Source organism: Pyrus communis, chromosome 12, assembly GCF_963583255.1.
Source record: "Pyrus communis chromosome 12, drPyrComm1.1, whole genome shotgun sequence".
Lineage (NCBI taxonomy): Eukaryota > Viridiplantae > Streptophyta > Magnoliopsida > Rosales > Rosaceae > Pyrus > Pyrus communis.
Genome location: NC_084814.1, coordinates 19,775,702 through 19,797,179, shown reverse-complemented (window position 1 = coordinate 19,797,179; position 21,478 = coordinate 19,775,702). Strand labels below are relative to the sequence as shown.

The 21,478-nt window shown below is 36.7% G+C and overlaps 3 protein-coding genes across 3 annotated transcripts; all 3 read right to left on the bottom strand.

Moving 5' to 3' along the window:
- Positions 1-300: 300 nt before the first annotated feature.
- LOC137709922 (probable serine/threonine-protein kinase At1g54610) lies at positions 301-5,226 on the bottom strand. The gene is made up of 7 exons (XM_068448903.1): positions 4,469-5,226; positions 4,064-4,348; positions 2,837-3,154; positions 2,303-2,530; positions 1,868-1,968; positions 1,660-1,783; positions 301-956 (listed from the first exon to the last, which is right to left on the bottom strand). Exons 1-7 carry the CDS (start codon positions 4,787-4,789, stop codon positions 630-632), a joined length of 1,704 nt encoding a protein of 567 aa, XP_068305004.1. The 5' UTR covers positions 4,790-5,226; the 3' UTR covers positions 301-629.
- A 7,085-nt stretch (positions 5,227-12,311) lies between these two features.
- Positions 12,312-15,201, bottom strand: LOC137710897 (ubiquitin-conjugating enzyme E2 27-like). Its single transcript, XM_068450054.1, has 5 exons — positions 14,851-15,201; positions 14,250-14,298; positions 13,172-13,331; positions 12,867-12,956; positions 12,312-12,687 (listed from the first exon to the last, which is right to left on the bottom strand). The coding sequence occupies exons 1-5, from the start codon at positions 15,029-15,031 to the stop codon at positions 12,580-12,582; spliced, it is 588 nt and encodes a 195-aa protein (XP_068306155.1). The 5' UTR covers positions 15,032-15,201; the 3' UTR covers positions 12,312-12,579.
- A 2,474-nt stretch (positions 15,202-17,675) lies between these two features.
- Positions 17,676-18,623, bottom strand: LOC137709717 (early light-induced protein 1, chloroplastic-like). The gene is made up of 3 exons (XM_068448698.1): positions 18,474-18,623; positions 18,292-18,381; positions 17,676-17,978 (listed from the first exon to the last, which is right to left on the bottom strand). Exons 1-3 carry the CDS (start codon positions 18,621-18,623, stop codon positions 17,676-17,678), a joined length of 543 nt encoding a protein of 180 aa, XP_068304799.1.
- Between the last annotated feature and the right edge of the window lie 2,855 nt (positions 18,624-21,478).

Genomic DNA, 21,478 nt, shown 5'->3' with positions numbered 1-21,478 from the left:
CATAAAAAGAAACAAAGCGCGTCGAAATCATTCCCTTCTCAATATTGACTTTGGCAAGAGCATAACTGCTGGGGTATAATATGTTTGTTTTGGAAAATGATGTTTGTTCTTACCAATAGGGAGTTAATAGTTTTGAAAAGGTGCAGACTTTAATTTGATAATTATGCTGCAAAGTGTTCGGGCTTATTTGAAATGCTCATATAAACGGCACTTCATATAAAAGCGCTTATCTAAACAGCACTTCTGCTCATAAACGCTTTAATACCAGGCAATTATATTCCCCCCAAAAACCCTTGGATGAAAATGTTGTTCCAAAATTCTCATTTGCTTCAGGAACAGCTTCTTCAATGTATCAATGTCAAAAAGAAAAGCACTTGATATGAAATACTGTACAGAAGAAGTGGAACTCCCCTTTCCGATGTTTCAGTTGTGTGGAATATACAACGAAACGCTTATAAGGGTTTATATTACAACAAATGGGAACAATTAATGGAGAAAACAAAAAAGATTGCAATCCGAAAAACCAAGTTAAGCTTGACAGAGACCTAATTTCAAGGGGGCAAAAAAAAGATAGACAGAAATGATACTTTCTCTACCTTAAGCTTTCAAAAAAATACCTCTGGAATCGATTATTTACTCTTGAACAATAAATTCATCGATAGCCCTATCGAGGAAGGGTTGAACGCTTGGATGAACTTCCGAGGTGGTGCTGCCAAGGGGTCCTCTCTATTTGTTTTCTTCCTCCTTGAAGGCCCCCCAACTGCTCCCATGCTTTTAACAGATGATGAAGATTTTGTGTTGAAAATTGTTGATCCAAATGAAGCATCCGTCGTGAGAAATGAGAGCGGTCCTTTATGCGACGCATCTTGTGGGTATCCGACGGCTCCATCCTGATGTGGGGGTGGGAATTTCTCACTCTTGCTCTTGGCATTTGCTTGTGTCTTCACTCTCCACCTCTGGAAATCAGCAAAGATTTGAGTATAAGTTTGCTGAGAGACAAGTACTATCCAAACTTAATTAAGGCATGACACTGCAACTGTTCGCAAACTGAATGTCCTTGTGGTGACTACTCTCATTCCCAACCAAAGCATAGCAATATCAAAATGGGAGGAAAAATTGTGGCCGATATGTTCATATAGCAGTGATGGTGCCCAATATAAACTGATGCAATGATCTAATACCGTCGGATCAACCCCATTACTCAATATTAAAGAAAATTGACATGGTCAAAAAGATCATCACCATATTCTATTAATCAAGTTCAGTTCATGCTAAATAAAGAAACGTCAAAGGTCAGGCTCAACCTAAAATTCATAAAACCTAACCTTAAACTAGAGAGGATTTCAATTCCGGGTTCATGTCTCTATACTGCAGTGAATAGGTGAAAAAGAAGTCCTTGACACGCAGAGCGATAAAATCTGGATGCAACTAAGAAAGGTACTCTTACAATTCAACTGTTCATACTGGCATATGGCGAGAAGGCTATACAGTTTGACTCAGAATTTTGACGAGCCCAAATGACATTCCAGAAATAATAAGGCTATTTCTAATTTGAAGGAGTGGGGTAAAGTGTCCGTGCAGGAGTGCGTGGGTATGGGTGTGTGTGTGCGCGTGCGCGCGCGCGTGTGAGAGAGAGAGAGAGAGAGAAGCTTCACGTACATCTAAGTTTCCTTGAGCTTCTGCATTAGCTTCCGGAGCTGGAATTGCCCGACCTACTCGATCACGAGCTTTAACTCTCCTGGGACCTTCAGCAGCATTAGATTTCCCACTTAGACCTCTTTGCCTGAGGACAACAAATATCATCTGTTATCATATGGCTCAAATGAGTCTAGAAAGCAGCAAACCTGAAGAAAAGTAAAAGAGTAACCTTCTAGCTTCTTCATCTCGTAACTTTACATCCATTTCTTTGGCGGGGGGATATTTTGGTAGACTTGATGGCTCACAAGCAAAAGGTTCGGTAGTAAAGAACTGTACCCAGATCACCAAATATGCAATTAGACACAATAAAAATCTGGCACAGCCAGCAGGTCAATTTATTGTAAAGAACTCGGTCAGCATTAAGCACTTGCTAACTCCAGGACGGTGATATATCTTTATTTTGGCAACATAATTTTCAAGAAGATTTTCAGTAGACACTGAATGGGTGAATGCCACCGAGTCATTGAACTAATTAACCACTGTGATGATTCCTTTCTTTTCTTTTTCTTCTGATGGGAGGTGATGTTTTACTTTTCAAAATACAAACTTAGCCTCACAGTTAATGTTTCCTCAGAAAAATTGGAATTTTATAGAGGGCACTTACTTCACTATTTAGAGCAGCGGTGGTAGTGCCTCGTCCATCAGCATCTAGTGACAGAAGAGATTCAACTAAAGGTAGAGAAGAAGGTGGGAAATCCTTGAATGTTTCCCCTACACAACGCTTGTATGGCTGCTGTGGCTTAAAAAGTGTTGCATTTGGCAATTTATATTTTTTCCAGTATTCCTCAGATGGGGAGCCACATAACTTAAATATCTTATGCAGTTGTTCAACCTACAGAAGAAAAGAACTTAACGGTGTTTGTCAAACTGAAATCACACGATTGAACAGAAAATGACAACAACAAGAGCATCAATGAAGAAGATTCAAATACTAAAGTTCAAACCATATACACGAGACAAGAATAATCTCTCATTGTATTTTACCAGTGGACTTACAAGTAGAAGTGGACCAAATGTGAAAATGCAAAACATTTTCCAAATGAGTGGAGCACTACATCATTACTCAAGAACCGGGAATAACCGATCAACAGGAACAGAACTGATAACCTAAAGAGACACCAACTTATAAACAAAGTACCTCTGTCCGTCCTGGCATAACAGGCTTCCCGGAAAGTAACTCTGCCAAGATGCAACCAGCACTCCAAAGGTCAACTCCAACTCCGTAGAAAGTGGCCCCAAGAAGAAGTTCAGGCGGGCGGTACCAGAGAGTGACAACTCGACTAGTCATGGATTGCCTCTTCTCAGGATCAAAAAATGTAGCCAATCCAAAATCAGCTATTTTTAAACTTCCTTCGTTGTCAATTAACAGATTGGAACCCTTGATATCCCGGTGTAAGACACCATGGTTGTGACAATGCTCAAGCCCAGACAGCAGTTGTTTCATATAGCACTTGACCTGCCATAACAAATATCTTGAGAAATGAACCAGCCTCTCAATGTCATACTTCTATGCATGTGAAATGAAGAGCCACACAACTCAGATTCAAATGGCACATAAAGCCACCTACAAGCCTCCCAACAAAGATGCTAGCTTACTTTCTGTAAGATACAGTTTTAAGCCATTTATCAATTTTTTTTCTAGTAAGCCCCCATTTTAATCCCAAATATCATCCTAAAGCTACGAAATATTTTGTAATATAACTGAAACAGTTGATCTTTTGTGAACAAAAGTTTGGCATAACTACCTCACAGAAAGAAAGAAAAGGAAAAGGAAGCTTGAACCAATCTAATATCTATACCAAATACTTGTATAATTTTGATCTAAGTGGAGTTTCAGGTATACTTCAGCTGTAGATGAGGGTATTTGAAATTCAACTTCTTTCTTCACGTGTAATCAAAACAATAAAAAGAACTAAAGACATTCCTTTCTTCCATGAGCTTCTAACCAATTCCAACTTTTTAATAAAGTGATGCGTGCAACCGAAAATTTGCCCGACTTCACCTACCCCAAATGATACCATAACATCATATGATTTGCCCGACGTATATAAATCATAAATCTGGAATCCCAAACTAGCAACTATGGGACCCAACCCAGCCTAGAAAGCTCTCAGGTTAACATCAAAAGCTAACAAAAAGGACACCCACGGGCACGAGTTCAAGAACAAAAGTAGACAACAAAACCAAACAGATAAAAAAAAAAACCCAGAAAAGCAGAAACCAAAAGTCCAACTCAAAAGCTCCAAACCCACCAACAATTCAAAGATTTATACACACTAAACCCAACAACAATCCAATCCAAATCAAAATCAACAACACGAAGCATCGACTTCAAGTACTAATTGAATCGAAATCGAAAATGTACCTGAGGCTCGGTGAATTTCACCCCGGAGGTGGCGGCGAGGCCCGAGAGATCGTGCTCCATATACTCGAAAACCAAGTAGAGGCTGCAGGACATTCTTGAAGTGACTAACCCTTCAAGCTTAATCACATTGGGATGGTCAAGTTTTCTGAGCACATTGATCTCTCTGGCCATGAATTTCACACTCTCTGGCTCCAAATTATCAAACCTAACCTTCTTTAATGCCACTATCTTACCACTAATCAAGTCCCTTGCTTTATACACATTGCTATAAGTCCCTTGCCCAATCTGAACGAAAATTATAATAAAATTAATAAAAACAAATAGAATTCAGATAAATTAAAATAAAAATATATATGTATTCAGAGAAATTAAATTCAAACCGGATAAAGTTACGATTTTGAGCACCTTAGCGAGCTTCTCGAACGTGTTGGCGCGCCGAGGGGTCCATCCCTGGATCGCGTCGCCGGCGACGGCCAAGAGCCACGAAGGCCAACCTTCCTGGTTCGCCGGGGAAGGCTTCCGCCGCTCTATCGCCGGGAAATCGCCAGTGTGATTTGCTCTATTCGCCCTCTGCCTCGCTACCACCTCCTTTTTATCGGCCCTAACCGCCGCGACTCGCTCTGTAACGCCGGATGGCTCCTCGATGCTCCGGCGACGACGCCCAGCTTCACCGGAACCCCGAGTACTCCCGCCAGACGCGGCCTCCGTGCCCAAAACGCACCCCATCGTCTCAGCTGCAGGAGCTCCCGCGACTCATTTGGGGTTAAAGATATCAGTCGATCGCATTCAGGCGTCGTTTTAACAGCTGGCAGTTTCTTCAAGCACTCGCGTACTACCGTACAGTAACTGACTGTCACATGGATGACGTCCGACACGGCGTCGTGTCCGCGAATTGAAATGGAAACCGCGGCGGGAGGTGGCGGTTTTAACGACGGCGGTGAGGACAAACGGAGAGAGAGAGGGCGTTTGTGATTCAGTTCGGGAATCAAATAGCGGTATGATGGAGTTCAGTGTCTGTCATCAGAGAGGGAGAGTATCCTTGTCCGGTGGTGGGAAAAATTGAGCCATGGGTTTGGGTTTAATAACGGAAATACCAGTGGTGCTGCTGGGGGATGTAATCGGCAGATTTTTACGATTTACCGCGGGCGGGAGAGAGGGAGGGAGGGAGACCCGGGGGTGGGGGTTGTGTCAGAGGGAAAGGAAGAAACAGAAAAGCTGGTGTGACATGAAATGTAAAAGTTGGTGGCTTGATAAATGTTAAGAAGATATTCTGAGATTTTTTTATGAATTCTCTGTGGTTCCATAATTTTTGGCATAACTTTCGTGTTGATATTATAAATTACTGTACTAAAAATATGAAATGACGAAAAATTTTACTTTGAGAATTTCACCTTAGCATTTCTCAAGCTACTTTTCAAGAGAGCTACAAGGCAAGAGGAGCAACTCATGGCATTTCGTGCTAATAATATAAAAATTTGCATATTACTTTTCAAATGATATTGTATTAGTGATACCAAACGTTATAGTAGTTGTGTGTGTACCCCTACAATATATATTGTGTATCCGTACAATACAAATTACTCTCCCAAGCAGAGGCGTAGTCATGAAAAGACCAGGATGGATCCAGACTCATCTTGACATTTTTTTCATGTAAAAAAATTTAGTGTTATGCTTGTAATTCCAAAGGCTTTTTATAGGCTTAGGGTCCCAAACTCCCAATCCAACGCTTTTACTTTAACCTCTTTCATCAGATTTTTGATTTGAGATGCGTGGCTCTTATAGATATTCGTTGCTTGTGAGATTTGAGGAGGGCTCTGGTCTGGGATCAGTGGAGGGAGAGAGGAAGAAAGTCAAAGAGGCTTGGGGTTTAGGTTTAAAGAGGAGAATGATACAGACAACATTATACCAGACTCAAACAACAGTGGTCAGTTGCTCATCACACGACAATTATTTTTCTAAGATCCAAGGAGCATTTCAAAATCAGACTTTTAGGTCCCACCTAAGTTAAAATCATAGTTTCGCCACTGCTTCGAAAATTAGTGATAAAGAGAAAATTTTACATAAAATAAGTTTATCATCACATAACATTTAGATCTAATAATACCTTATAAATTGTCATGTGTAAGTTTTGTTGTACGTAACAGTATTTATTGACTGACACAACACGGTAGCAATGAAATCATTAAATGAAAGTTGCTCTCCAGTCTCGAGGGACCAAGCTGAAGTTCACAACTATTTTTCTAGAGAGTTTTGACGAAATATTTTTGGTATTATTTATTTTTAATGAACATGATATTTTTATTTTAAAAAATCATCCTTAGTATTATTTATTTACAATATCTTTTTATCTTTTTGATTAAAAGTTAAAATTTTTAAATTATTTCCATTAGTTTTTCTATTTTTCTAACCTAAGTTATAACAAATTAACATTGACTCAATGCGTGCAACTTTTTTTTTATATATAACCAATTGACATTGAGTCGAGGCGTGCAACAAGAATCAATTTTCTTAGTCCTCTAGGATTCCCATTAAAATAATGAGTAGATTTCTAGGTAAAAGAAAAGTAGGTGCACGATTTGATTAGAGTAATCATGATATATTGGATAATAATTTAAAACTTAGAACCCAGTAGTGATTACATTGCCGATAAGGGGTAAGGGTTATGCCTTCTCTAGTTAGTTAGGTGTAATTTCTTTTTTCGTTATTAATAAAAATTTTCTTATACGGTTAAAATTTTCCAAAAAAAAAAAATGAAAAACATAGCTAGATTGATATAATCAAGTTGGTAATAGTAAAGGGAGGCTGAATTTATAGCGAAATGCTAGTAAAGTTGCATGAGGTTGAATTTTTGGTTTGCTTTATTTTGTGCAGAGTTGATTTTTATAAGGTAATCTAGAAAGTAGATAGTTTTAATAAGAGTAATGTTATTCATATCATGTTTTTATATCACATTTCTATATCATCTTAGGTGACATCTGATATGGACAGCCACATCATTTGAAAAATTTGCAAAATCCAAGGAAAAGAAGGAAAAAGATTTCTCGTATACCACAATTATCATTTAATTAACTAGTTTTTCTTAATTATTAGTTTATTAAATAATGAACTAAATTTAAAAATCTGATTAATTCAAATGATATGCTTGTTCGCATCAAATGTCATCTACGGTGGTATGAAAATGTAGTACAAAAATATGGTATGAATAACATTACTCTTTTAATAATCAAACAACATTGCAGGATGAGAAAAAGAACCGAAAAAGTAGATGGTTCTTATAACATTGACATTCTCTTCGTTGTTTATCGATCTACACCTCTCATCGATATCTCCAATGCTTAAGTAACATTCACCAATTCAGCCTCATGCTACTTCAAATACAACCGGTAAATTAACACCAATCCAAAAAATGATCCACTCTAACAACAAAAAGTAGTTCTTTCGGTTTAGGACGGCTGAATAATTCGACCTAGAGTGAAAAGGAAGCCAATTTTGTGCAAAAGTAAAGTGATAAAGAATGAGTAATAATTAATAGTTTGATAAGCATTAAATTGAGAGATTTTTCAGTGTATCGGAAATAGTTCAATACACAAAGTGTAACAATATAATTAAGGGAATTTTAACGAAAAGCTCTTGATATTGCTCATTTTAACGAAAAACCATATTTTTACACTAAAAAGTCAATCATAGTACTATTCACTTTACCTTTATTTTGTCTTTATCATTAAAACTAAAAGTTTTCAAACTTTTTTTTATTAGTTTTCCTTATAATTAATTAGTAACTTGGTGTGATAAAAAAACTTTGACAAATTATATTATAACACTTGATGTATTTAGTCGTGTTCTCAGCAACAAAAATGAAATGAAAATGAATTCTACCAACCCCACCGAACCTATTAAAAAGGGTAAGATAGGTTCGATACTCACATTTATTACAAGAAACAAAGAAACAAAACTTGCAGTTGAATTTAAGTAGAATTGCAATTGCAGGCACCAAGATTTTGTCAATTTGTGGTGGTTTGATTGCATGGCTACTTCTAGTAAAGAATTGTATTTTCAACTGACGAAATTTACATCCTACATGGCTACACCAGAAAATCCTAACTGATCAACTGATAATAAAAAGATGACGCTATACGAGATTTCACAACGTTCTACGGTTCTAGTGATATTATCCTCGAACATGAAGAGGGAAGGGCATGAAATTTCTAGATGTCTCACGTGTAATTATTATCAAAGAGTTAATTTTCCTTTCTATTTATTTTTTATAGTTTTATTATAATAAAAAAATAAATAAACGATAGGAGAAGGATGACACGTGATCTCCTATCGATGTGGTGGGATACCTATATAAAATCAGTTGAGTTGAGCAAAGTAACATAAATCTTTATTTTGCCTTCTATGAAGAAAATTTCTAAATTCTCCACTACTGTAACAATCAAAGTATCATATTTAATTATATAGGGGAAATGATTCGCATTCAAGCGAGAATAAATAATGTGGAATTTATTTGGAAAAGAAAAAGAAATGGTAGTGCTATTCATACATTTTTTATTTTTTTTATCTCTAACACGTTCTTAATTTTTGTCTATTGGTATTCTTAAATTCATTTGATTTGTCTGTCGATAATTAAGAGAAGTATGTAAAAAAAAATTAAAAATAAGTGTGTGAATAGTATCCTCTAAAAGAAATGGTATTGAGTCAAACAAATTAAAGGTCAAGTTTATAGTGCTGGTGATTAAATGGAAAATTGACCTGTCATTGACTAGATGATTCAAGCTTTCATAAAATAATAAAAGGGCAAGGAAAGGACAGAGCATGCCAAGGTTTTTCTAGAAACATCAAACATTTCATTCATTGCTCCGCTTAATTTAATTTATTTTTACTTGCTGCATGAGTCACATTTGAGTTAGGTGGAATAGAATGGCAAATTAAAAATATAGGTTGGATGTCATCAATCTTCACTCATCGGTTTGTAGTGATGAGTATATTCACCAAACCTATATTTTTAATTTATTTTTACTTCTCTTGTTCTTTTCATCTTGATTCTAAAGAAGCATGAAGTCTTACTTCGAAGATGTAATAAAACTAAATACAGCCAGTGGCAGATCAGGAAATATTATTAGAGAGTTAATAAGAATAGCACGGCAAGCGCAAGAAAGTTTTTGGGCAAAATGACATGTAAATTGGCATCTCATCGAGATTTGGAAGGTTTGTGGTCATTTGCCTAATCATACTGCACGTATGTCAACAGAAGCCAATAGCTTCTGAGCAAGCATGTCGACGGAAGTCAATAGTATTTGAGTAAGCATGCCAACAGATACCAACATATGCTAAGTAAGCATATTGAAAGATGCACATAGCAACGCATACCAAAGCATGAGGCTAGCAGCAGCCCTGCCCAGTGCCATAGAGAATTCGTTGAGCAATTGGAGGCAACTTTTAGGGCAACTCATATCTTCAAAGGGCAATGCCTAGCTCTTTCGTGGAAGATTTCTAAGCTTGGGGAGGTCAGCTGACCCTCCTTGCCCCAAGGTGGATCCGTGTTTGAATACAGTTTGTGTGTGAGGTTTTTAATATCATCGATATCTTTTGTGATAAAACCTCACACCTAATAATCAGTCATTAAATTAAGTTGGTGATGTTGATGGTAGATTATGCTGAAGCTAAAACAGGGTATCAAATTTAACTAACGTATCACATTTTTTAAAATTATATTGATTAGCATATATGTAACGTGGATCAATTTAACTAATATGTTAGTGATATTGAACTTATTTGTGATTGTGAATTCAAGGATGAGATTACATATGATGATCTTGTGTTTAAAATATTATCAACCATTTAATGGTATTGTATATTTATTGGACATATTGTTTTAAACAATTCTTGTTGAACTATAAATTCACCACTCACTATTTAATCACAAGCAATTGTATTTTCTATGATCATTTCATTTTCAATGACCACAATATCAACGTGTTCCTATTTCAAAGTTTGACACCTTAAAACTAAAGTCAAAATCACAACATTATTATTTTGTTTAATAAAAAGAAGAAATGTCAAAAATGGTGACATTGTCGGGTCGTACAAGCGATCGTAGCAGAAAAAGGAGGACTTTGAACGCATGTTTAAATATTCTTCATCAACTGAGTTACGAAACAAAGGTGAAAAGGTTCAGTCAGTGTGTAAATGATGTTTTCGAAACTTCTTACAAGCAGTCCAATCAAGAAGCCCAAATCTTTGGACTTCACCTTCTGGTTTTGTGAACTGGGCCTGTCGAGATTTTTTCTCTTTTTTGCTGGGAATTTAACTTTCTGTTGTCAAAATGCCAAAATAAGAAAAAAAAATTTAATTGTTATTTTCTATACGACTTAAGCATCATATATTTGTACAATGCCAAATATTTAAACTTGTTTGAAAGTATTTCTAAAAATGGCTGAAATTCTTTTTGGAGAAAATGTTTTTGAAACCAATTCTTAGTAAAAACTCAAGTGAACTTGGAAAAGCACATAATTGGTGGAAGAAGCACTTCAAGTGCTTTTAGAATCCAAAAATATTTCTCTAAAAGTGATTTTAGTCATTTTCAAAGGACTTCAAAACGAGTAATTAATATGTGCTAAAATTTAGTGATAATTCTGTTTACTTGCATGAGGTTTCAAGTTTAACTCCTATAAATCAGAAGCTTGATATTGCACCACACGGAGGAGGAATATTCTACTCTCAGAGGAGACGAGAAAGCATTAGCAACACAATAGATCATTTGAAACTAAGGATCAAACTTTAATGAGATATTGTATGTCCTCATTATTTATGTGAATCGAATTTGAAACCTCACTTACTGATTAAGAGAAATTTATATTCTTTAAACCGTCATATTGGTTGGTACAAAGAGAAAAGAATTGACTAGAAGCACATATAGGGTTGCAGAATCCACAGAACGACTGCTAGCCACAAAGCAGGGACAAACTAAAACCACTAGAAGTAAAAGAATCACAACATTATTGAACAAAACGTGTCAACTCCCCATTGGCTGCATTGTATGATCTGTGGTGGATAAACGGGCATAAAACTCACTACTTAAACCCTTCAACTGATTAATTTTATTTCTTCAAGTTCTGGAAACAAAAGCACACAGAAGTTTGGGAAGGAAGGAGGGAGAGGAAGATGGGAAGCTTCATCTGCTGCTCGGATTCCGACGACGTATTGCTGGGGCTGGTGCTGGCGTTGGTGCTTGCAATGGCCTTCTTCATCATGTGTCAACCTCCTCCTTCAAGGAGAGTGGCTGTTTACCATTGCTATTAATCACTTTTATACCAAAATGTGCTTCGTTTCTTCCCGTCGTGTATTTTTCGTAACGTGTATTTTCCGAAACGCTCTTTCTTTAGCTCCATGCACTTGTGATGCAAAAAAAATTATAAAATATTCAATTTAGAGGGCAGATGACTAAAAATAGAGTGCAAAATCGTTACACATTTACGCATGCAGATGTATTTTGTGCCTTTTTTTTAATTGTATTTGGCATTTCTCTTCCCATGCACATCAAATAATGAGAAGTGCAAATTAGTTTTTATTCATTTTGTTTATGCATTTATTAATATAAGAAGTAAATAATGTAGGTACCAGAAATTGAGGTCTCTCTTTTCTTTGCTTAAACGTTTGAGTTTGGTATGAAAACTGGGGGTAGATAGAGTGGAGTCCTATCAATGATGCAATGCTAAGAAAGAGAGAATCGAACACAGAACCTCGACTCCAAGGGAGAGGAGCCATTGGGACAGAAGATGAGAGAACAAGAAACACCGGTGTAGAAACAAGCAAACCCGAGAAAATAAGAATGATCCAAAGTCACCAAGAAGCAGGAACTAAATAGCTACCCACAACGAACCTCACGGAGCTTGTACTCGAGTGATTAAGAACGATTACCCCTGCATCGGAGGTCCTAGACACAAATCCCCCTCCACTACTGGTATTGCAGAAAAAAGTCGCAATGAACCACCGAAAAAGCATTAACATAAGACACCGTAGTCATGTCTAAAGATCTGACCGAAACCCCAATTCGTCCATCATCGGACACCCCATTTCACCACAGATATTGCGAAACTTCTGAATTTTCGGGTGAGTATTAGAACAATATTTCAAGAACACAACATCGATGATAGACATAACACCAAAGAGAAGCACATTCCGTCCCTGGAAACAAACACGCATTTCCAATTCCAACCGATGCCCCCCGGATTTTCTGCCAGGCTGATTTTGGTGAAAGAACAATGATGCTGAAATAAAAATTTTACCCAATTTCCACATTTTAACGTACTTGGTCAATAAGGATAGAGAGAGTCTGCAAAGCATTAGAAAAGATGAAAAAAAATCTAAACTAAACATAGAAAAGCTTTATATCCAAATTAATCCTTGATGTCAGTATACTTTCCAGCATCTTAGAGTGGGTAGCTTATATACTTAAAGATTAAATCTCTGCTGGCAGCTATCATTTGTGTGCTGAACAAAGCTTTTCTTTTTGGCTAACCGGAGCAAAGCTTTTCGAGGGCTAAGTTCTCATCCCCGCCAACAGCTTCCAAAGTACTCCTTGCCTGAGCTTCAGGGAAGCCCATCTCAACAAACTTTTGTACCTGTAATGGATCCACCAGCTTAATAGATCTCCAGATTTGAGGATAATTTCATTGTAAGTTATTAATAAGATAGTAGAACTGTTGAGTTTTCTTTCAAAGGAGTACTTTTTTTAGGGTGAATTATGTTTCGAACATTTTCTGTTTTCTTTCCATCAAAGAAAAGGCGGGATCACACTGACCTTTTCAGCAATCCCAAGAGATGATTTCTTAGCAAATGTTTCTGTCCAGTACCGAGCTGTGCCAACAAAGGTCTGATAATCTTTCAGATACTGCAGTATCACCATAGAGGTAGTAATTTAGAAAGAGAAGAATTTCAGGAATAAATACATAAGAGGCATCATCAGGGCCAGATTAGCAGCAATCCATTGCGAGTCTGATACTCTGCGAGGACTACACATTCACTAAACATAATCTAACATCAAGTCATAGACGCATACGTTGCTAAACCAGAATCAATGGATAAAGGACAAAAGCGGGTTTAGACCTGTTGTGCCACCACAGCATCTTGAGGATCATCCGGCTGAGGAGCAGAAAGCAAAGCTTGTACAGATAGAAGTGCTGTCTTCAATGTGAGAGCTGGGCTCCATTGGTCCTTCAATATATCAAGGCAAATTGCTCCACTCTGACTGCTAATATTAGGGTGCCTTCAACAGATGACGTACATACACAAAAGAAAATTATGAAGAATCTCTATGAATATCGTTTCTTTGAGTATTCAAATTCATCTACTTTAGAAATTTTATTTACAAACACAGTGGCAGACACAGTGGCACCTGGTTGTTTTTGTTCGGAAATGCAAACTGTTTTTACCTAACATTATAAAGTGCAGTCAAAGTGATACAGTAGGGATCAAATATTGACTTGCAGTGCATGTTATCAAGAATTAAAAAATACTTGTCTTCAACCCTTGGTACATACATGCAATGGTTTGTCAATGTACTTTAATCTCGGTTGACTACATAAAGACTTAAAACTTAACACTCTGTTTGGATGAGGAAATTTAAGATTACTAAAGAATTTTAAATTGACAGAATTTTGTTATCTAGAATTTGTGAATTTTCTTGTTTACGGATTCTGAATACGGAAATTATTATTTTTAAACTCTCACTCATGGAAATTGGGAAATGACACCTATCTACATAGAATTTAAACTTGGGAATTGGAGGTCCCAAATTCCGAGTTCTTTTTCCACGTGGAAATTCCAAATTTCTATGTTTACGAATTCAAACAAGGGAATTGGTGCATGTCAATTTATAACATCTGACTTTTGTCAAAATCCCAAGTTTATTTCCATCATCCAAACATAATGTAAAGGAATTCTAATTCCCAATCAAAAGTCACTATGACTTCTCCATTCATGCTTTATTGTTAATGGGTTCTTTTTTCAGTGTTATCAAACCCGGAAATTTAAAGTCTATTTTCCTATTGTATACTCTTATATGCAATATAATCTAAACAGAAATTTAAGACATTTCAATGATACTCAGTGTGTGGTCAAATGAACAAGCAAAATAAAAAGACAAAGAACTAGAGGATGAGATACGATCATAAATTCGCCCTACCAAACTTTGGTCGTAAACTGCATTTTGGGAGGCTCAAAAGGGTATGCATCTGCACGAAGAAATTCGACAGTTGACAACCATGTTAGTAATAATTTTAGCATATTCCTTTCTCATTCTTTACGACTGGAAACCCATGTTTACAAGCAACCAACTAAACCATATTTGCATATTAATGCAATCAAAAGCAACCCAAACCAAATTATCAAACACCACACAGCCAGAACACACAACCCAAACCAAATTATCAAACACCACACAGCCAGAACACACAACCCAAACCAAATTATCAAACACCACACAGCCAGAACACACAAGAACAAGGAAAAGAAGTGTAATTTCAACAAATTAATACTCACAAACTTACTTCCCTCCAAATTAATCAACCCAAAAATGACAAATTAACATCTTCTTTTATTTTATTTTTTCTTTAGCTGCAAATATTATTCAAACCCACCTAAAACCCACTAACATATTTACTAAAACGACCTCCCTTCATCAAAAAGTTTCAAATTTTCAACAATCCAATTCACCCCTTCACCTTTTCTCGAGAAACAAACAGAAAAAACATCAAAATTACGAGTAAAAATGACAAAACAGAAACCTGGCAAGGCGATGTCGATCTGAAAGGTGCCGCCCTCATAAGGGGTACCAATTGGGCCGGGAATTGTTCCGATTAAACGGGCAAGAGTGGCTTCGTTCTTGGGTATGACTTTGATGCCCGAGCGCTCCATGTCTCTGCTGCATTCCTGAAGCTCCTTCTGAACCCTAGCAAAGTCTACCATCTTCAATTGCTCGGAGAGAATTAGCCGAAGAACTCGAGGGGAATGGGAGATGGCGGTACGGCAAATAAAGCTCTCGCCCTTAACTGTCTCTCTGTCGCTCTCTGTTGATGCTATGCTTGCACTTCTAGAGAGAGAGAGAGAGAGAAAGAGATAGAAAGGGTAAATCTCATTTCAGTATCAACTTTTGGAAGGGAAGAAAAAAATCAAAATCAACTAACCAGTGAGAGGTTTTTTTTTTTTTTTCCTCTTAAAAAATATTTTTATTATAAAAGTTATTACTGTTGACACTACAAAAAAATTATTCCGGACTCCTTTGATGTGTAAAAAATTTTCTTTATATTTCTACACGATTGGAGTGCACAATCATTTTTTTGAAGTGCAATGACAACTGTTTAAATAATATTTTTAGAATTATTTTCTTCTCACTGGAGTTTAATCTCGTTCGTAAGTTATAGAGGTATTTTAAATCTTTAGATTTTGAAAGAAATTGAAAGCGATTAGAAATTCAGGAGTACTTAATTAACATTTTAAAAAAATTTAAGAAAGTCCAAGGATACTTAACCAAGATTTTAAATAAATTAACACAAATCTGTAGTTGTTTTAAATGAGTTATTCAATTATGATTTTATTTTTAAAAATGTATAAAGTGAAGGATTTTTATGGTTTTGAGGGAATTTCATGGTGTTTGAAGCTTTTAACAAATCATGCATCTTCCTCTAAAATTTTAAAGCGATTCACTCACTTTGAAAACTCCAACAATTGAATGTGCGCCCTTTTTGTTTTGATTAAAGTATAAAATCATGGTTTCAAAAAACAACTTTTATTTAAACAATCACAATTTTAGACATTTAATCTCATTTACAAAAGATGTTAACACTAATTTCTTCATGGGCATGTGACGTAGTTTAAACAAATTTAAGAAAGTCCAAGGGTATTTAATCAATATATTATTATGCGCTCATTCGCGATTGATGCTATTTGATTTATTTCATGAATTTGACTAGTTAATATATTTAGGGTGTGTTTGTTGCACCGGACTGTCTCGGACTAGATTAGCTTCAAGGATTAAGCTGGACTAGCTTAGACTAGATTAAGCTGGACTAATTTAGTAAAACGTTTGATGCAGTGTCGAACTAAAAAGTTGGATAATTATCTAACTCAAATATTATATTATTTTATCTATATTTATTAATATTTTATTTTTAATTTATCATTTTATTTGTTTCTAGAATCATATATCCTTTTGTAAGGGCCAAAATCTTTTTATTTATTTATTCCTAAAATTATCTCTCTCTCGCCTATTCCTCCCTTCCTCCGCCATTCTCCCTCTCATCTCCATCTTGTTATTATGTTTCACCATTTTTCCCGAATATTCTTCCTCTCTCTACATACTTCTCCCTATTTTCTTCCGGCAACTTTCTCCCTCCCCTTTCCTTTTTTTCCCTTCGTCCACTTTATCCCTAACCTCTCCCTCTTTTACTTATGCAGAAGATTCGCATGGAGGATTCATCGGAGCTCTCCACGTAGCGCCTCTTCTGATTTTCTCGAAAAATCTCAGGATTCTCTGGTGATTTTGCCTTTTTGTTTTGAATTTATGTGGGGATTCGCAGGTGCTTGAGCATTTGGTACGCTTTTGGTCCCAACTTGCGTCTGGGTTGCGCGCGAATGTGGAGATCGACGGCGAGCTTCTGGTGATGGTTGTCTGGTGGTGGTCTGGTGGTTGCAACCATGACAATTTTGCTGAGAAAGAGAGTGAATTGAACGAAGAAGAAAGGAAGGGAATCAATGGATTGTTTTTCAGTTTTGTTTAAGGTCTGGGTTTAGGCTTTTAGGTGGGATAGTGAAGGCCCAAGGGAGTAGGCGAAGGTGCAGATCAGAAGGGAGATGGCGAAGGAGAAGGGAGACGACGAGGGATCAGCGGCGAGGGAGAGAACGGGACTAGCAGTCCGCTTGAAATCGAGGGGTCTCCTTAAGAACATTTAGTGAAACATTCAGTCGGGGCGAGTCCCCTTTAGTCCCATTAAACCTAATCATTGTCCCGACCAAACAAGGGACTACAGTCTAGTCTAGTCCAGTCCCCCTTAATTCGGTCAAACAAACGCCCCCTTAGGCTCTTGGAGTTGGATAAAAATAATCGTAGACCTTTGATGATCGTACATGACTTATATTGATCATTCTATATAGAAAAATGGAAAGGGATGCTCTCCGGACATCTTCATTCTAATCCACTAAGTTCGGCGATCTGAACCATTGAAATTTGATCCAACCGTTAAAATTATTATAAGTTTTAAAATAAATCTCTGTTTGTAACCGTTGGATCAAATTTCAACGGTCCTGATTCCTGAACTTGGTGGATTAGGAGGAAGGCATCCGGATGTCAAAGTTATTCTCTCACAATGAAACTTTTTATGAACTCTCTACATTTCAAAATAAACGTCAATTCTCATAAGAACAATATGAAATATAGTGCCAAATCATGAGGTGAGAGACTATGAAAACTCTCACTTTTGAGATAATTTCCTTGGCACTTCTCTACTATACATTTATATTAATTTGTAAGTTGTAATTACAATATGTTACATTCTTTTAAGATATTTACTCTACACTAGGGTCCCACCCTTCACATACTCAGTGAAGGCCAAAGCTACAAGTCCCACATTGCCAACCTTCCATTCCACAACTCAACATCTGAAGTCATGAGCCCCTTTGATTTGGACTCCACACTCACCCCTTTCAGCAAAGGAACCAGGGATGCCACTGACAATAAAATGCTGGTGCCAAGAAACAGTGGGATCCCTGCACCGTTCGATATCTGAGCAAACACATCCTGACCCTTGGATAGCTCCACTGCTAGAGCTGCAACAAATCCCACCATTGCTAGCCTGCCGTTGATTCTCTCCGGTGTTGGCCCGCTAAATGCAAGCACGTCTGAAATCTTTGGGGTAACCTGCACGCAAAGAGAAACATACATGTCACATATATGTTTGTCATGTATATATCCTTGAGAGTCTATATATATATATATATAATATCTCTTCATGAGCTTATAATTTTTATTTATGATTCAATCCTAATTCCACCCACAATGTTCTCTCATCAAATTGCTTCATAGCATATAATTAAAATGCTTATCTTGCAGAATTTGAACTCTGATTTCAAAATTAGTAGGCGCTAAATGTATGGTTTAATAGAGTTGGACAAAGTAATTAAATTTGACAAATTAAAGAAAGCTTCCCTACATAGGTTGAGGGAGTAGTTACCTTAGGAGAAGGACGAGGAGGTAAAGGTGATGAAGGAGCTGGTTCTGAATTTTCTGATGCATACGTGGTTGGTTGCTCCTTCTGATCATCCTGCAATTAACCCAAACGTGATGAAAACCCTGACCCTAATACATGTATAATGCTAGATTAATCAAAGACATATATAGAGAGTAAAAATTTACCTTGGCCATGGAGATTACTCTCATGTGAACATGCTTACATAGAGTAACTGGATAATTAGCAGGAACAATTAGCTGGTTCACTCTGCTTTTACCAACTTCGTAAGCTACAAAGCTTGTGAAGATTGATTGCATGGAAACTGTTGCAGACATTGTGTTTCTTAATGAAACAGGATTAAGTAGGAAAATTAATCAACTAATGCACTTTTAAGAAGGGCTGTAAAGTGTGTGTTTCTGGACTGTGGAAGTTGCATGCTTTGGAGACTTGGAGTGGGATTATATAGAGGAGTGACCTTGAGGCCCTAGGTGCCAAGTGGAGGAAGGTGAATGGTGCAAAATTTGGTAACACGTACATCCTCGTTAGGGTTTCCCAGTCAAAACTGGGGTTCTCTTGTTCCACACATATTGTGGTAAGTAGTAAGAGAAATGGACGTGGCTTCCTCGCTCGCCACAATGCTACAATGAAACAACAGTGCGTCTGATTTTGCGGTGGCATTTGGTTTCTAGGGTTTTTTTCACACTTTTTGGTCACGACTGCTACGTAGAACATTCTACAATCTACGTGAGAGTACCATATTACAAATGTGTCCTCGACTTTTCGTGGACTTTCTAGATAATTGAAGAATGTTATGCCGTTGATGGGTTAGACTATCTCCAAATGAGATGTCAAATTTTGAGTGGAAAGTTATACAATTAAATTTGAAGGCTATGTGGATTGACATATGAGTTTTCATATATCAAATTTGACATATGAGAAAATGTGATCATGTCAGTTGAAAAAAAGAAATAAAAAAAGTGATGTCAAATAATTTTTAATTATTTTATTATGTGGGTCTCATTAATGCACCAATTATAAATTTTGAAAATTTAATCGGTTGGAAAAAGAGAAATCTGACATTGTCACGTTAGCCATCAAATTAACATTTAACATTTATCTTTTGACATCTTCATTAGAGATGCTCTTAGAAAGTAGTCAAGAAAGGTTGGAGGGTTTAATTACCTCCTCTTAATTACGTAATTTACGTTTGAAATAGCTTTGTGGGAGAGTTTGTGGGGATTTGGTCTTCTTGTTTTTAGCGGATTTAAATGCAAAACTTTGGTGACAAATTCAAGCATTGACAAAGAATTTAGGGTACCATGCAAGTCGCAAACTGGGAGGAAATAACTTTGGCAGAATAAAATTAATATCAATAAACGTAGCGATATGACTTGTGAGAATGAGAAGAGTAATTTTTGCTGAAAATAGTACTTTAGCAGTTTAGCCCCTTAAATTCAATTCTCCATAAAAAAATTCGACATAATATTTTTACTAAAAAAAAAAATCGGTGACTAGGATTTTACATAAGCCAATTCATCGATTATATTCTACTTTACATATTTTACATTTTTCAGGTGTCAAAAATACCATTATTACATGTTTGATATATACAATTAATTCTTATAAGGGGAGCTAATGATTTTGAAAAAGAAAAAAATAAAATAAAAGACTAATGCACAAAATCTTGGAGATGAATGCAGAGGCGAAATTAACGTGTACAAATATAGACGAAGCAATGGAAGGCATTACAAATTATTACATATTAACATGAAATATGAGAACTAATGTCCTGGAAAAACTATGCGAATTACAATTTTGTATACACTGAATAATTACATTAATTTAAATGATTACAATAAATCAGGAATATTATGCTTATTTCTCAATTTAATTAATAAAAAGTTAAAGAATCAGATATATGATACACGTCATTGGATGCATTGTCATGTCTTCAAATTTGCATAAAATTAGGTATTTTAATTTAGTTTTTTTATCTTCTTACCAAATTTGAAATATGAAAAGGCACTAATTTTGGGTTTCTTGCTTTTACTGCACGTGTTTCTACCAAATTTAGTGTATTTCTAGTTCTTTATAAGTTTGGAAAAAGTTTATCAGCAATATGTCACATTGTTCTTTCCATATTTTTATCATTCATACTTGAGTCCATTGCGTTTTTTTTTTTTTGGAGATACAGAAATACCAATGATTTATTTGGAAAACATGTTGCACCACCACCACCAACATATCTATCCTACCCGTGGAAAACCATATTAATCGGGTTGGTCAAAGGTTTAGTTGGAGGTTCTTTGGTTTTAGAGAGAAACTCCGTACGTATTTCATTGAAAAAATGTTTAGCACTGTATTTTAAAAAAAAAATGAAAATGAGAGGGTGACAATCGTGTGACATCCCACATCGCCCAGGGGCGTGATCCTTATATGTATATTCTCATCCCTACCTAACACGAGGCCTTTTGGGAGCTCACTGGCTTCGGGTTCCGTAGGAACTCCGAAGTTAAGCGAGAAGAGGGCTAGAGCAATCCCATGATGGGTGACCCACTGGGAAGTTGCTCGTGAGTTCCCAAAAACAAAACCGTGAGGGAATGGTAAGCCCAAAGCGGACAATATCGTGCTACGGTGGTGGAGCGGGCCCGGGAAGTGGTCCTGATAGGAGCATTTTTATGTGACTTAATTGGCTTGTTCTCATGCATTTATGTTGTTTTTCCTTAGTTAGTTTAGTGTTTAAAGTCATTTTCGTGCAATTTCAGGTTTTAGTGTCAAAGTATGCAAAAAGAAGCAATTTGGAGCATTCTAGAGCATTTTTGGGCCAAGATTGGATAGTGCAAGCATGGAGGCATGAGGATGGACGAATTTGAAGGCTTGAATTCAGTTAGGGAGCTGCAAGGGGGCCTAAAAACCTTATTTCTAGAAGGCTTTATCTATTCACACATGGTGCCTAATTTCTGTATTGGAAGAACAAGCCGTCCTAGCTTGTCACTAGCCGTCCTAGCTTGTCTCCTAGCCGTCCTAGCTTGTCTCCTAGTCGTCCTAGCTTGTCACTAGCCGTCCTACCTTGTCTCCTAGCCGTCCTAGCTTGTCTCCTAGCCGTCCTAGCTTGTCACTAGCCGTCCTACCTTGTCTCCTAGCCGTCCTAGCTTGTCTCCTAGCCGTCCTAGCTTGTCACTAGCCGTCC